The 17,793-nt window shown below is 27.8% G+C and overlaps 1 protein-coding gene and 1 long non-coding RNA gene across 2 annotated transcripts in view; one reads left to right on the top strand and one right to left on the bottom strand.

The window, feature by feature from the left end:
- Window positions 1-472: 472 nt before the first annotated feature.
- On the top strand, window positions 473-1,391 carry LOC136979494 (uncharacterized). The gene is made up of 2 exons (XR_010881390.1): window positions 473-903; window positions 1,040-1,391. It is a non-coding gene; the product is annotated as an uncharacterized lncRNA (long non-coding RNA).
- Window positions 1,392-4,668: 3,277 nt separating this feature from the next.
- LOC136979547 (interaptin-like) overlaps window positions 4,669-17,793 on the bottom strand; it is a 29,927-nt gene continuing 16,802 nt past the window's right edge. The window contains exons 6-9 of the mRNA XM_067275554.1: window positions 12,343-12,810; window positions 11,976-12,255; window positions 9,765-9,838; window positions 4,669-5,601 (exon numbers count right to left, since the gene is read on the bottom strand). Of these exons, the coding sequence (XP_067131655.1) occupies window positions 9,777-9,838; window positions 11,976-12,255; window positions 12,343-12,810 (810 nt within the window). The 3' untranslated portion in view covers window positions 4,669-5,601; window positions 9,765-9,776. The remainder of the gene's footprint in view (window positions 5,602-9,764; window positions 9,839-11,975; window positions 12,256-12,342; window positions 12,811-17,793) is intronic.

Genomic DNA, 17,793 nt, shown 5'->3' with positions numbered 1-17,793 from the left:
TTAAATGATAAACTGTAAAAATAAAATCAGATGTAGACATTAAGTTTATCATTTTTATACATTTCTAAACTTTGTATATTTTTAATTTTACATTCTGTGATAAAATTTTATTAATTATTTGAAATAATTCATATAAATGAATAAGCTAAGACTTGAAACTTCTGTCCTTCCTAAAATTGGCAAAAATAAATTTTCTCAGGTTATGAGTTTGAAAATATTCTTTTACATTTCTTGATTTCTTGAACAAACACAGAAAAAGAAGTGGAGAATGAAATTTCTGGATGAAAAATTAATTTTTATTTCAATAATTGATAATTTATTGTTAATACTTGTTGACAGTACTTTTTGTTCTCAATTGTTATCTCAGGCTTTCATTTGCATTCTTAGCTGTTTTGCAATTTTTAAAGAGCAAAGAGAAGATGGGTTTTTTGCATAAGATCTTCAGACAAAGACATGCAAGGAAACAGGTGCAGGGAGATGAATAGATGGGAGATCATCCCACAGAGAATTTGGAATTCAGTGGAATTCCACCTGAATTGCTGTAGTATGCAGAAACTAGTGGATTTCTGTCTAATTCTTCAGAGAATCCATGACATCAAGTCAATGAACTTCCTTCAGTCCTTGGATCAAGCCCAACCTATCAAAAAGGGCAAACATCAGCTCCATTGGAATCAGTCTAAAATATTCAGACTGACAAGTGAATTAGCTCATATGGTTATGATGAGATCAAGGCCAAAATATAGATTGGGGACATCAACTTTGATCAAAATAAACTCCACCCAGACCATTTTATCAGAAGACATGTCTGATAAAATGGACACCCAGAATTAAAGAAACTGCTAAAGAAAAGAAATGCTCATGTTCCTGGCTTTAGTGGTTGCAAGAAATGGAAAATGGATCAAGGTATGGACAATGCAAGTAACATTTTGAACATTTGCACAATCATCTTTTCGGATAAGTGCAATTGCTCATAGATTGAATGTCATTTGAATTCAATTTTTGTTTTAAACGATACTTAACTTTTAATTTTATTTTGCAGCTATTGCCTCACAAAGGCTGAAAGGAATGAACTGGAGGAGTTCAAGAAGTACTGTACTTGGAGACATTGGAGGTTAGAATTGTACTAGCATGGTCCCGTCTTCCAGTTTGCCACCTTTGATAAAAGGGGGATGCAATTTATCAACCTGTAACTTTATTTACTGGATTTGACCTTAAAATCCAAATATGACATGAAGTGTGACTTCATATCAGAGATGTAACAGAAAGATGATTCTCAAAAGCCCTTTGAAGCAAGCAGAGAATCATTTTCTTTGGATTTTGTGTATTGTGGATAATCATTTTCTTCATTGTAATTGTGATTTAATCAGTGAAATCAGTTTCGAACTCTTCAGTACGATATACTACATCAGTGATTTGCAACCACTGTGCCACAGCACTTTAGTGTGCCGCAAGATTTTTGAAGTGTGCTGCCACTGCGAATACCCATACATAAGCAAAGTCAGACAAGTAGTTCAATCGGTTTTACCTTCCTAAACTGTGTTTGGTAACTATCGGTAACACTGGTTACACTTTCCAAGGTGTTTAGAAAATGTGACCTAAATAACCAACTGCATTTAAAAATCACTTTTATGACGTCACCAGTTGTCCTGCATACTTACCAAAGTAACCACAGTGACAAAGAGATCACAGTAGTTCTATTAAATTAGAAGATGGTGGACACATTGTATTGTGTGATGAATGTGGGCGTGATTTTAAAAATTTAGAGGGAATAAAACAACATTTTGTTTCCATGGCACAAAGAAACCAAGATCAGAAAGCCATATTGTCCAAAATTTCAGATCAGGCAAGACAGCATGGAAAACAGCCAGCAAATGCTATGAAATTATTGATTTCACAGTATAAACTAAACAAAAATAAATTTTTCTCTGACACTTTGTTAGAAAAATTCTACAAGTTCATTATCTTCTTTTGATGAACTTGTCAAATCATCATCGTCATATGATTCTGAATGTTACTGCAGTGTTACCAGTTAGAATTTTCAAATGTACCCCTAGTGGGGACTGGCTGAACCAATTCACATGACTATTACAGTTCTGGGTTAGGTTACAACTTATATATTTGCTTTCGCATGTGCAATACTACAATATTGTGTTGTCATACTTAATTAAAACGAATTTAAAGGTAATATATGATATGTCATTTTTAATAAATTTTTGGCAAAATTATTTTTGTTTTAAAAGAACCTCCTAAAATGGATAAGAAAAAGAAAGCTTAATGATGATGTTAGTAATCAGGTTAATGAGCCTGAGCCCAGTCTAAGTAAAAATGAAAGAAGTTTCCTCCACCAAAAAATGTAATGTTCATCGTTAGTATAATGATGACTTCTTAAAATTTTGATTTACATTTACAACAGAAAATGATCAAACTGTTCCCGAGTGCGTGGTATGTGGTCGTAAATTGTCAAACAATGCTATGGTTCCGAGCAAGCTCCAACATCACTTGCTCACTAATCATTCTTCGCTTGCATCAAAAGACAAAAGCTACTTTTAAAAATCATTATCTGCAAAATCTAAATGTGCAATTATAGGTTTAAAGCAAGTACTTTCATTTTATTTGTGTAAGGTTAGAAAAAAGCTACCATAAATGACATTTATAATATGCCATTTTATGGAAGCTTTCAAATTTTTTTTAAAAATTTGAAGTTCTGATAAATAATTTATATTGACATTTTTGCAGCAAAATCATACATGAATTTGAATAATCTATTCCATTAGTCATCATAATTAAATTTATTAATTTATCACTTTTAATTACAAATGATAAAAACACATTGTATTTTATTATAAAAGAAAATTTAATATTTACATTTATTATAGTAAAGTTATTTTTTCTTGTTTTTGTTTTCGTCCAGGAGTCTCAACCTGTGACCCTTGAAGCCCATTTATCCAGCCCATAGCTACTTTTCACTGTCATGTTTTATCATCAACATTTGAACTAGTTCAAAGCCTTATAAACTTTTCAAAAGTCAACTAGAATTAATAGACTGTGATATAAATGATTTTTATAAAAACCTAATTTAATTAAAAAAAAAAGAGTTTGTTAAATTTTCTGAAAAACGTTTAAGTCTTCAGAAGTTTAGACAGAAGATAGTTTCTATCTCTGCTTCTACATATCTTTGCAAACAAATCTTTTTTGAAAATGAAATATATAAAATCAAAATATCAATCCATACAAATATCTAAAGATTTTAATGTGGGTGCCACAAAATTTATGACGACGTTCTTTCAAAAAAGCAGTTGGGACATTCCATATTGATTTATGTCCATTGATATTCAGAAATAAAAAAAATATTAATCTCTGCCTAAATCTTTCATACCTGGCGCCAGGCTTGTCTTTTACACATATATGTCTTCTCAGAAAAAGGCTAGAAGGACTGTTTTAGTTAATAATAACTGTTTTCTAGATTTATTATATTTATTCCTTGTTTTTATTTATAAATTTTATTTAAATTACAATTTAACTTTTACCATCAAGAAGTATAATTTATTTATTTACATTTGTTAAAATATTATATACTTAATACATAGTTTTTTTTAATTTATAATTAATATTTACCTTTTTACGTGCATACATTTTTTCTTCTTTTTTAGTGCATACGTAAGTACACATTGTTCTTATTTTTGTGAATGAAACATCTGATTTCTATTTACAATTTATAGAAATTAATTACAATTAAATTATTTCTTAAAGTAAATCCAAGCTTATTCACAAATTTTGATTTAAGAACATATTGCTATTTAATTATTATTTAAATTCCAATTAAAATTAATTTTTTTTAAGTTTTAATTAAACAATTAAATAGAAATTTATTCAATGTCAACATTTCAAAAATTTAATTAATCATTATTAATGTATTAAAATATATTTACATAATAAATAGCATCTACAATATTACAATTAAATTAGAATTCTCTTCTGGCAGAGTATATTTTAATATACAAAATTATACAAAAAATAATTTAATATATAATATTAATTTGAATTATTTAAAATTATAACAATTATAAGTATATTATTATACAAAAATGTTTACATCTTAATTTTTACAAAAATTATTTAAATATTGAGTCAAAGTTTGATTCATTCATTTAAAAAATTATTTACAATTATTTCAGAAGACATCTTATGATTATTTTATCTTTAATTTATCGTTAAACATTTTAAAACTATATATACACATTATTTTCATTAGAATAGCAATTAACATTTAGAATTAAATTACTGTATTATCTTACTTTACTGTAGAATCTTCCATCTTAATACACTTTTATGATAGACATAAACATGGATGTCCACAGAAAATTTTCAAGGGGGGACAAGCTTATAGACAAATAATTACGTAAATAAATTTAATTTTATTTATTTAATTTTTCTGGGTTTTTTTCACAGCTATATTATAGAATACATACAGATATTTCTTGCTTAATGTGGGATTTGATTAATGCATGAAATTATTTGCAGCAATCCCTTTTTTAATGCGGCAGAAATTTAATTAGCGCAGCTTTAATGGTTGTCTTTACTTAACATAGATATGTTTTTATCAGCAAATTAGGTGTTGGCAAATTTGCTATTTTCGTTTATTAAAATTAAAATATTTGTTATTAACCAAAAATTTGTTCTAGTGGGTGGCGATTGTTCAGATCAAGTACCGAGGTACCAGTACCTCTGTATTTGATTAATGCAATTTTGATATATAGCATTGAGTGGTTAATTAACCGTGTTCTATGTTAATCAAGGGATTTTTGTATTGCACCAATATGAAAAGACAAAAACAGAGATAAGAGGATGTAAGGTAACATACCTTAATCACTTTAAAATTTGTGGAATTTTTTTACTTGATCCCAAGGGCAAGTTTGTCCCCTCTGTGGATGTCCATGGATATACAGTATGTAGGAGCCAGATATATATATATAGTTTTATTAAGTTCATAGAATTTTTCAAATCTTATAATTCATATTTAGTTACATAAGAAAATGCAAATTAATTTTAAGATTTGAAAGTAATTTATTTAATTTGCAAACATTAATAAATTTCTGAAATTAACACTTTATTAGGTTTGTGTAAATTTAATAAAAATCTCTCTCCTGTATATGCCTCTCTCTTTAAAATATTTTAATCTATTATCAAATAACATAAAATTTTAATTATATTCCTTGTGAAAATTAAATTAATAATACTATAATATGGCAATATTTCTATACATTAACAACAAACAAAACAAAACAAAATTTTAATTTATAAGTTTATGTGACAAACTTTAACAATGATGATGATAACTTAATATGCTATAAAATTAAATAACACTGAAAATTATTGTTAAATCAGAATATTTTCTACTGATACAATTTTTATTTATATTTTTTATATGTTAACTAGTTCTTTTCATTTACTTATTTAAATAATTTGCATTTATTATAATAAAATAAAGCCAATTTTTACCTATTTTACATCATTTGTAAAACTTTTTTATAGTTTTATAAAAGTTGTTTACATTTTTTCCATAAAAAACGCAAATTTTATTTCAGTATGAAGATTGGAATCCTGTAATATAAAATCAATCATCACTAGAAGTAATTATTAATATAAAATAAAATTTGTTGCATATGTAAACTGTGTTTTTAACTATTATTCAAATTATAATATATTAAAGAAGCTGATATAAATAGATATGAAAATACTGGTATATGGGCAATTATACGACTGCTGCCAAAGTGTGAGTTTTGAAATAGCCCCTCCTTTTAAAATTTGTGAATTGAAAAATAAAATACGTGAAATCATGAAATTGAGACGACAAAAAAAGGTAATTTTTTTTTTCTTTTTAAATATTCAAAGTTTGCTTTATTGTTTAGAGAATTTCTTATAATTTATAATTTATAAATTTGAAAGTTTGCCATTATATAGTATATGTTTGTATTTCCAAATATTTACAATTTCTCTGAAAATAACACAAATTAGTGAAAAGCTTTAAAAATTTTTAAAACAATCTTCACAAAATGGAGGCTGTTTAAAAAATTTAAGCTTTTCACCAATTTGTGTTGTCTTCATAAAGCAAAAGTTGTTTCATAAATTCTTAAAGCTTTTCAATAATTGATGTAATTTTAGCTTTATATATAAAATGTTAGAGTATACAACAAAATTCTGCGTCTCATTTGTAATTGCTTATACAGTAATACCTCGACTTACGCTACCCCGACTTACGCGAACCCGGAGTTACGCGATTTTTAAATCTCATCGATTCGTCTTTTGTTTGAGCACCATGCAACTCTTGATTACTCACTCCCTCCACACTATTTGTTCAGCTTACATGTGTACGGACGTGTCGTGCGGAATCGACGCATAGCTACAATTTATTATGTGTTATTTATTTCCGTGTTTGTTATATCTACAGAGACTTGAGAGACTCTACTATGTCATCCAAACGAAGTAGAACTGATTCTTCTGCATTAAACAAAAAAGAAAAACTTTTTATTTGGAATGTAAAGTTAACATTATTGAAGACTTCGATACAAAAATGAAAAGGGGTTACAAATTTTAGAAAATATAGACTCCAGCACAGAGTGCATTTCTTCTACAAAACAAGAAATAAAAAAATTATTAGCATGCTATGAGGAAATTTTGCGGGAGAAAAAAAATCTTTGAGCCGTCAGACGAATTTGTTAGATTTTATGAAGCCTTCTATATCAAAATAACTTCGGTTTACGATTTTAATAATATAATTTGTTATACATATGTATTATTTAAGATTTTATTAAACATTTTTTTCTAAATTATGGTTTCCTTTAGTTTCTAGCCCCAATTAAAAATAATTTGTATGTATTTATATGCGAAATTATATCCCGACTTACGCGGTAATCGTTCGGTCCCACCTATCGCGTAAGTTCGGGGTATTACTGTATTCTTTTCTCACTTTAAATATATTTTAAAATGAGACAAATTCTTCCTTTTTTTTTTTTTAACTAAATTAAAACATTTAAGCAATATAACTCAATCTACATTTTTTATTATTTACAGCATAAAGATGCCAAACATTTTGAATAGCAAATCAGTAAGATGAATTCTTTGGAATTGATAAGAATAAAGTGATCATTAACTGAAAAATTACAGATATTTATTTATATAATAAATAATATATTCCATTCCATGAGATTACAGTAATAGTAATGTATGTAGACAAGGATGTTTTTACAAATAATAAAACAATAAGAATTGTTTATAAAGATGTTTGAGACATTCCTTAAGACATATTTTCTGTAAAAAGACAAAACGTAGAATAATTTTACATAGCAGACACAGTTCAGACATGATTGTGAAACCATATTTGTTAAGATAAAACATGTTCCTGAATTTAATAATAATTTTATTAATGTTTTCTCCAATACTAAACAGTATAAGTAATAAGTAAAGTGAAAATATGCTATTATTAATTGATTTTATTTCTGAGTATAAAAGCATTAGTTTATTAGTTATGATATTATTATTAGATTAATAATTAATATAAACTTAATATGGTATACTCTTTTCTATGTAAGTTTGATATATACAGATAGTGAATAGATGAATAGTAAGCTTGACTCACTCTTAGTGCCACTGAAACTAAGAAAATCATGCTTCTCCAGCTTCTGACATTCCAAACATGAATGCTACGCTGTGGTGCCTGCTTGGTTTAGATGTATGATGAGAAAGTGAAGCTTATCTAAAAGCTTCACTTTCTCAACATACATATACACCAAGCAGGCACCACAGCGTAGCATTCATGTTTGGAATGTCAGAAGCTGGAGAAGCATGATTGGAGAAGCTGTCAAAAAAGATCTCTTAAGTTACATGTTTGGTGTCAAAGTATGCATCATACAATACATAAAAAACATTTGCTCGAGTATTTTTTTCAAGTAGTGTGCTTGATATGGTGTAATAAAATTTTGCTCTGTATATTCAGAAATACTGGACTAAAAATTTATTCATTATAGCAAAAGTGTAAGTAAAGCAATTTAAACATATTTAATGTTTTTCTGTTAACTGTATTCATTGCAAGTGCTCATCTGGAACTATTTAAGGTAAAGCACAAAATTTATATGGAATTTTGTTCTACAGGATGTTTCACAATGTTTTGATGATTAGAAAGTTGAATAACTCACAAACTAATCGCTAAAAAAAATTGAAAATTTTACACAAGGTACAAAATTTATTCAATTTTACTTATGAAATACTACATTGGACAAATGATGACCATTCGCGGCTACACAAGACTCCAGGCGTTTCACCCAGCTTTTGGACACATTTTTCGTAACTGCTGGAGGAATTCTGGAAATTTCATTTCGAATTTGATCTCTTAATTGTTCCAAGCTTCTTGGCCGGTCGGAGTACACTCTCGCCTTCAAATAACCCCATAGGTAAAAGTCTGGCAGAGTTAAATCAGACAAGCGAGGTGGCCATTTGAAACGAGCGCGTTTGGAAATTATGCGGTTGCCAAAAGCTTCATGGAGAACTTCAAAGGTCTTGTTGGATGTGGCATGTCGCGCCATCTTGTTGAAATCAAATTGACCGAAGATGTCTACAATGGTGAAGGGTAGGGATTAGGAATGTATTCAACATCTCTGTATACTGGGCAGTGTTTACAGTTCATTCAAAAAAATACGGGCTGATGATGCCACACCTGCCCATATGGTTACTCGCTTGTCGTGTAACGGCTTCTCTTGAAGGCCTTGGAATTATCATGTGTAGGAGCCCAGTAGCGATAATTTTGTTTATTCACTGCGCCAGTTAAATGGAAGTGTGCCTCGTCAGTCGTCAAAATTTTATCAGGATCAATTTCTTTATTCTCGATTTTATCGAGCATCTCCTCAGCAAATCTTTTTCTTTTTGGATAATCTCCAGGATCTAACTTTTATGTCATGGCTAATTTGTTAGGATGATAATGCAGATCATACCATAATATGCAACGAGTGGATGCCAGCAAAATTTTCAGCGCTTGGGCACATTTTCTTAAGGAACGACTAGGGCTTTTCTGTAAACTGCTATGTACATGTTCGATGTTCTTGGGAGTTCGTACAGTCTTCCTATGGCCGGTTGACTTTCGATTCGATGCACTGGCAGTTTCACGGAAGTTTTTTACCAAATTCAATATTGTTCCATGAGCAGGAATTGGATATCATGGCAGAATCTTAAAATGTTTACGAAATTCACATTGCACGTGCACAACAGATTCGCCAACATGAAAATAGCACTCTACTGCAAACGCACGATGTTGCTTCGACTAGTACGCCATAATACTACGTAGTAATCTATATGAAATGAAAGTTGACAGTCTGCACTACTAATAGAGGGCACCACCATCGCTGTATCTCGCAATTTTAATGCAAGTTATTCAACTTTGAAATCATCAAAACATTGTGAAACACCCTGTATATTTCAGTTGATACACAATTGCCATGTAAAATAAAACTATACTGTGCATATGCAATTAGATATTAAAAATATGAGACGTATTTGATCAAATTTATTAAAACAACTAACCAAATGTTTGATCTCAGATCAAAAATATACAATACATATTGATGAATATACTAAGAAAGTAGTATCATAAAAGTTTTCAGATGCAAGTTAGAAAACAAAAATTTTATGCAAATAAGAAAAATATTTAAAAAATTAGCTTAAGTATTAATAAAATAAAAATACATTTTAGTTTTTAAATAAAACTTCATACATACCCAATATAAACATTAATAATCTGATCGTTCTGGAATGTTATTTATATTTCTATCATTGTCATAATCAGCTCTCACTGAAAAGTTATTATTTAAAAGAAATTAATATAACATCAACAATAATCAAGAAAATTGCAAAATAAATAACTTATTCATTAATGAACAAAAATAAATATGGAATTTAAATTGTTACCTTCAATAATTGTTTGAAACAATTTCAAATTATTGAAAGCTTGAACAATTTCTTAAAAACTAATTAAACAACATTTTAAATTATTAGAAAAGTTAAGTGCTTTTCATTGCTTCATAGTTTTTGTATGATTAAATTTTTATTTTATTGAGAATAAAAATTGAATTCCACTGTAGAAAATTTGTTTTAAATTAAAAAAATTACAACAGTTCAATAATATGGGCAATTATTAAAGTTTGACTATAAAATAAATTTTACCAATGGATTTTTTTGTGTATATTAAATGATCGAAACATTCTGCAGATTAATTTTCTGTGATATGGTTGCACCTTTTTGAACCAAGGTTGCCAATAAGTTGCAAATTTGTGATCAAATGAGGCAAATCTGTGATATTGCAGGTTTTGAGTGACAAAATATCAGTGGTAGTCACATTGTGTAAATCAGCTTTAATTCAAAGTACTCGTGAAAAATTATCAGTTTTCCTGACTATGCAGCTGTACAGTTAACAATGAGTATGAGTGAGATTATTATAATACTGATAATTTCCTTGTTAATTCTCAATTGTTTAATATTTGTAAGAGTGAAAACATTTTTGAAAACTTAATGAATTTGTTTCAATCTTTCTTGCATAAAAAAATCATAAAAACTTACCCCGTTGCAAAATGAGTTTAAATTTATTATTATTAATAAAACTATCAACATTTCACAGTAGCATGTTTTGCTTAAGTTGCATTCGTTTAAAAAAATGATAAGATTAATGTAGTGCGTAATTATGATCAGATAAATTTGGGAAATACTACAAGTATTAAATCATTATTCAAAATACTATACTTGGTAATAAATATTCTTTTGTACTCTATACAGTGGAGCTTCATTAACTTAAATTGGTAAGGAAAAGGTTTGGATTTTGTGTTAAAAGATTTCAAGTTATGGAAGTTTGACAAAAAGCAAAATTTTGTGCATTGGTTTATTGTTGACTCATAATAAACTATCAATATGATACTTTCCTGGACCGTATTATGTAGAATTGTTGCATCAATGTAAACCTTTGAATGCTGTCTAGAAACTCAAAACACTTACTCAAATGAAATGCTTTCCTGAATGGCTGAACTGTTTACTCCTAAATGCTTAGTAAGAATTGTTTAAACTGTGATATTTTGTGCCTAGAATCAATCTGTTTTTTATTTTTTATCACAAACACACCACTCTTTATGATATTTTAAAAATTTTGCCACAAAGGTTAAAATTTTTATGTAGAATCGAACTATAACTGTTTTTTTTATAAATTAATTTATCAAAAATCCATTGGCATACAATAGAACAAAAAAAAATATATGTTTGGAAAATAAGCAGATTTGAATGGCAATTACAGTATCACATTAGAAGCCTCCCTATCCACTGTCATGATATAATGTTTATTTTTAGTTGTATGTGGTTTCTATGCTTCATAGAAAGTTTCTGATTAGTTTATTTGATAGATGAACATTAATTATTTTATTTAATTAATGTTCACTATCAAATTAAAATTCTGAATAGTTTATGAAAATACTGTATTAACTTAAAATTTGAGTTAAATATCTCAACAAATTTGAATTAACCAGTTTGATTTAACGTGTAAATCCATATGCTGGACAATCAAGGAAAGAAAATGACTTTGAGTGAATGAGACTTCAAGTTAACCAGGTTCCACTGTATATTACAGTTTTTTATTAATACAATTAATATTTCATTAAGAATAGAAAGATTACAGGAAATCCTTATTAGTTCAAATTTCAGGGACAAAGTAACCATGACTGAAATATGTGAGATTTACATATTACTAAAATATGCCAAATGTCATGTAAATGATGTAATTTATTAAGTAAATGGAATACAGCTGCATATACAGAATGCTGTTTTCATTAATCAATAATTGTTAATAATATAAATAAACTGCATGTAAACAGATCATTTTTAAATATAAAATAAATATTAAACAATAAAATATAGAATTATATTAAGATAAAATTTAAAAAAAACTCAACTGTTATCTATTTGCTGATCTTGGTTATAATCTCCGTCCATTCTGCTTGCATTGATTTCGTTATCAAATGGAGCTTCTCTCTGGAATTGAATGTCTTTGTTATTCTGTAAGTCAGGTTTGACGTATTCTGGTTGCTCGTTCATTTCAAATGAAGAATGCCTAATATTTGGCACTCTATTTATTATTAAATTATCAAGTTTAATTATATTATTACGCTGATCTAGAGGAGATTCCAAAGTTATTGTCTGATCAGAAGTTATGTTTGAATTCACTAGGCTGGACTAAATGTAGAAAAGGATAAAGGAAACAATTATGTTTTTAAGTAGGAAATATATAAGTATGTTTTTGAGTAAAAATTAAAAACTAACCTTATTTAATGGAATCTTTTCAACATTTTTATGTTTTTTATACAAATCTGATTCTATATAATTTAACACTTTAATAGAATGTGTATCATTGCTTGATTTTGTTGAATTAATTGTTGTATTATCTGTTTTAACTTTATTATTGTTTATAATATGTGGTAAAGGAAGTGGTAACTGATTTACTGTCTTTTCAGTTTGGTTATTTAAAGCTGGACTTGTATTGTCATGCTGAATTGAAACCAATTTAGACACAGTACTTTCAGTAATATTAAGTGATGTATTTTTTAAAGATGTATTTAGTTTCTCCTTGAGTGTAGTTTCAGTTATAGGAACATCTAGTTGCCTATTTCCTCCATTTAAATCTGTAAATGGCACTGAGGTATTCATGTTTAATGTTTCATTAAATTCATTTCCAATGACTGTCTCTTCAATATTTTTACTGCTTTCTATTATCTCAGATGGATGAGAAACCTAAATGATAAAATAAATTATGTTTAATTTTCAAAAATTGTAAAATTTATCTAAATTATTAATATATTTTTAATTTTATATTATTGAATTTTTAAAACTAAACAAAATTTCATTTAAAATGATTTTTTCATTCTCAATGAATGTAAATTAAACACAAATATTGCATGATTTTTATAATTACAGTGGTTAATTTCTGTAAAAACCTTTAAAGTATTTGCTCTAATTAAATCTAAACGAGCATAAAATTTGGTACTGAATATAAACCATAGCTCAATATTCAATTAGCCAAAGATTATAGTCAGATTATTTATAGGTTACCTGTGCTAATTATTAAGTAACCAAATTACATTATAAAGAATTGGTCTAAACATAGACAGTTAGGTCATTATATGTGCTAAGATTGATAATTTAATTCAATTAATTAATTTATAAATTGAATAAAATTCTGAAATATTTTGATTGACTCAGAACGGGACTCAAACCTGCAACTTTTGGTCAGGTTGCAGATGCATTACCTGACAAGTTAATTGTTGAGATGACTGGGGATGTCTTACCCATAGTTCCAATCAATTTTAAGTCAAATTATGTAATTTTATTTAATGATTAGTATAATTAAAGCCTGTAAATAATCAAGCTTAAGTCTTTGGTTAATAAAATTTAGTTTAAAAAGAACGTTCAGAATTTATTATTGAAAATTATTTATGAAGATATTAAGGAATTGAAGACGAGGAAGAGATCAAATTTTTCAATTAAACTATTTCAAAACAGAATAAGGACACCATTTCTGAATTAGCAAGAAGTTGATTTAAATATGAATGTTAACAATTTCAAACATCTGATTTCATATAAAATTAGGTTAAGAACTATCTAAAAATGCAATTATAGATGTATTTCATCCTCTGATATTTATGATTTTCATCCAACATTCCACTGACATTTTAGCTCCAATGAATATCTTGAATGTTTCCAAAATTAAAAAAGTGGGTATTTTGCTTTATCATTACGGCTTATAAATTCTAAATATCAAATTTGTGTTAGCTTTTTATATTTATTTATTGATAAATGCATTTATCTACAGTGTGACAATAGTTTCTGAACTGATCTTACTGTGGAAAATCCACAGTAAGAAATTTGTTAGTATATACTTTGATGCTAAGCCAAACACTGAAATTTGCTTCAATGTGTTTGGCTTAATATTGGACAGTGTTGCAAGTTTTGGTAATCTCAGGTGTCACAATCAGATATGAAACAACAAGCTTCAATTAAAATTTATATTAATCTCAAGAAATCAGCATTTGAAATGTATGAACTGTTGAAAGAAGTTTAGAGATGCTTCTTTATCAAGAGCAACATTTGAGTGACACAGGCAATTTAGAAAAGTGAAGAAATCATTGTATGATGATGATGCAAGACATGGTTGTCCATGGACATCGAGAACAAGTGAATCTGCAGCTCTAATCCAGAAACTGTTAGCGCAGAACAGAACTTTAGGAGTTCAAGTGCTCAAGCAATTGACTATAATCAATCAAGATATAGCAAAGTTCATGTTAACTCAAGATCTTGGTAAGAGAAAAGTTTGTGCATATTTTATTCCCCATTTGCTATCATACGATGAAAAACAATAAAACATTAATGTGTTGTGTTGTTTCAAGAATTTGTCAACATGGCTGATGCGGATGAAAATTTTTTGAACTCAATTGTCAAACTTAATTGTGTTTAAACTTTATTAATCAATTGTCATAGCAGACAACACTTGGTATTTCACATACATTCCCAACACCAAACAACAGATTATGACTTAGCTGAGTCCAAAAAAGCAAAAAGCACAGTCAGAATAGAAAATTCTTGCATAAAGACAATGCTCATTATTTTTTCAACTTCAAGTGAGTTATTTACAAAGAATTTATCCCCGAAGGACAAACTGAAAGTGGAAAATATTACATTGGTGTGCGGAACAATTTCTGAAGTATATTCATTAGGTGCAGCCTCAACTCTAAGAAAAGTCATCTTGGTTCCTGCTCCATGACAATGGATGCAGCATATTCATCAACACTGGTCACTAGTTTTAGGCAAAAAACTTGTGTTGCTGTGCTTCCACACCCCTCTTATTTTGGCAGACTTTTCCCTATTTCCCAAGTTAAAACTAAACTACCTAAAAAATAAAGCAAAAGCATTATTTTTGGGGTAGGAGTGAGTTTTTAAAAAAACAGTAAATGCCAATAATGAGTAAAATTTTCACTGTCTGACCCTACTCAAGATATGACTCCCTCTCTATCTTTCTTTCTACCTCTTGACTTATTTCCAAAATGTAATAGCTAATGCTCCACATATAGAAATATTCCTGCCAAAATTCAAAATTTTTGGTCAAAATTCTTGATATATAAAGCAAAATATTGGCCAAAACACACACAGAGAATTTTGTTCTTTTTTTTTTTTTTGATGTTTTTTAAATTGGGAGCTTAAAATGTCAACATATGCAAAAACTCTGAGGGTCAAAATTTGACCAATTAAAATACTTTCCCTCTGTTGCTTTAATGCCGGGGAAATAACTGAGTGAATGTTTTTGATAATGTACAGTACTATCCATTCATAAAAGTATGACAGAGCTGAAGGTTATTCCACAGAGGGCTTCTCAGCACATTTTATGTTGTTATACAGTCATAGCAAAGCACATATAGATAGCAAAGTGAACTCACGTTGCTATATTAAAGGACAACCATAAAAAATTTATGTCTGTTTTTGTTCTGCTATAATAAAATCAGTCTGTAACTTTATTGAGTAATGGAATTTTCACAAGGAAATATAACAGATAAAATGAATTAAAAAGTAACAAAAAATACCAATTGAATAATTTATAAAAATTGACTATGGTAAAAGTATACCATTACAGATTCAGGAAAGAGAAATATTAAAATTAAATCGTTTATTAAAACGTTTTAAGAAGTTTTAATAATTCTTCACATTATTAAAACTTTTAGGCTATGTTAATAGATTATGAATTATAAAGGTTTATTAAAAAACCTTTTAAAATTTTAAGTTTATCCTCTCTATATACATATATAACAAGGCCCAAAAGTCACTTACTGAAAACATTTTTTATCATTATTAAGAATAATAAAAACTGAATAAGAATAGCTGGATATTATTTTTATTTCAATTGCTTCAGTTCTTAAAATATATCTCAGTTAACTAACTTGGGCCACATTGTTTCTTATATATGATTGGAAAACAAAGATTGATTTTAGAATTTAAGAAATTAAATGCAAATTACAATTTTTTAATGATAAAGAAGTTTTAATTTGATAAAAATTTGTTTAAAATTTGTATTCTTATTTCTAAGAAGCTTCGCCCCCTATTCCCAATGTAGACTATTCATAACAAAAATTTTGTGAAAATTCACCCATTCCCGTGCAGCTGTTTCTATTTTAATTTTACTTTTTTGCATATAGTGTATCTGTAAACATCTTGTTGCACTTTTCTCTGTATACAGTGTATAGAGCTAGCGACTGAGCAGAACCAAGTCGTCAATCAATAAAGATGGGAGAGGTTAAATTTTGATTCCTTTAGTAGTCTTGCACAAAGCCCTGGCCTTATCATCTTATGATTTTGAAATGATCCATGAAACAATGGTACTAGTGTCCTTTGAGTGCTGGATTTGGAGGGATCTCTGGTGGGTACCAGCCATTTTCATGCGATTCAGACTGCAGCCCATAGGTAGACAGATAGGAGAAATTTATGCAGTCCTTGGTATATAAATCTAGTATATGTTTATTTTTATATACATATATATTGGGTACTACTTGCCCCAAGGGCTTTGTTCACTTGTTCAAAAATTTTCTGATTATTTGTCAATTCCTAGTGCTGCCATTTCTTTCTTTCTTTTTTTTTTTTTTTGATGAAAAAGCATTGTGACAATTTTAAGCCAAATATTTTATATATATAGAGTAGATATTTTATTTAAAATTTTACATGCTTTATAGAATAAAAAGGTTTGTTTAAAAGAGTGTTTTTATATTAACAATAGATATTCAGAATAAAAGTCAAATATTTAAACTAACTTAATTTTAAGGAGTTAAAGTTTTTATTAACATTCTTTGATTAATGAAACTGAAAATTACTGTTTATTAATTTTTATTGTAACTAGTTGCTTTGGGAGTACACATTTTCTATTACAGTATATGTATTTAATTATAAAATGTATCTTGATTTAGGCACGCTTCCTAAGTATTTTATAATTAAATATCTTAAATAATCACTTGCTATTGTATTCTCCGATTTCACTGATTAATTTCATTATTCTCAATTCTTTTTTATCTTTAGTTGAATTAGATATATATATATATATATACATATATATAAAATTATAACTCTTTGAAGAGTGAATCATAAATTAAAAAAATAGATTTATTTTTTAATTTTTTATTCAATTATCATCAATTATTTTTAATTCATTGGCTGGAATTACTAAACAATATATTTGATAAATGTATAATTTTGTGTTATATTTATTTGAAGGTATATATTTTTATTACATTATTAAATATTGATAATATGTTTGTAAACAATAGTGAAGATATTTTTGACAGTAATTTGAATAATCGAAATGTGAAAGAAAACACACAATTTTCATTATTTATCATTAATGTTCTAAATTCATATCAAATATACAAATGTATCATCTAAGTTTACTGAAATACAATATTCAAACTGTCTTATCTAATGACTGATTCACTTGAAACTACTATCATCAAAATATATTCATAAAACTCAATTCTGAATGTTTTAAAGATGTATTAATCTAGTTTGAATAAATTAATTATTAACCGACAATTTAGCACTCTTCAAATGTAACATGAAAGGGCACCTGTTTGGAATCCCCTTCATTCTTTTCATCTTGCACTGGAATTTTTCTAGTATATATAACACTGAAAAACTCAAAGAGAATTGGTCAATTTTTTTTTTTTTTTGGTATGTTTAAAGTAT

The sequence above is a fragment of the Centruroides vittatus genome, unplaced genomic scaffold (genome assembly GCF_030686945.1).
Source record: "Centruroides vittatus isolate TY-2023 unplaced genomic scaffold, ASM3068694v2 contig_1157, whole genome shotgun sequence".
NCBI classification, from domain to species: domain Eukaryota; kingdom Metazoa; phylum Arthropoda; class Arachnida; order Scorpiones; family Buthidae; genus Centruroides; species Centruroides vittatus.
This window is presented reverse-complemented; position numbering and strand designations above follow the sequence as displayed.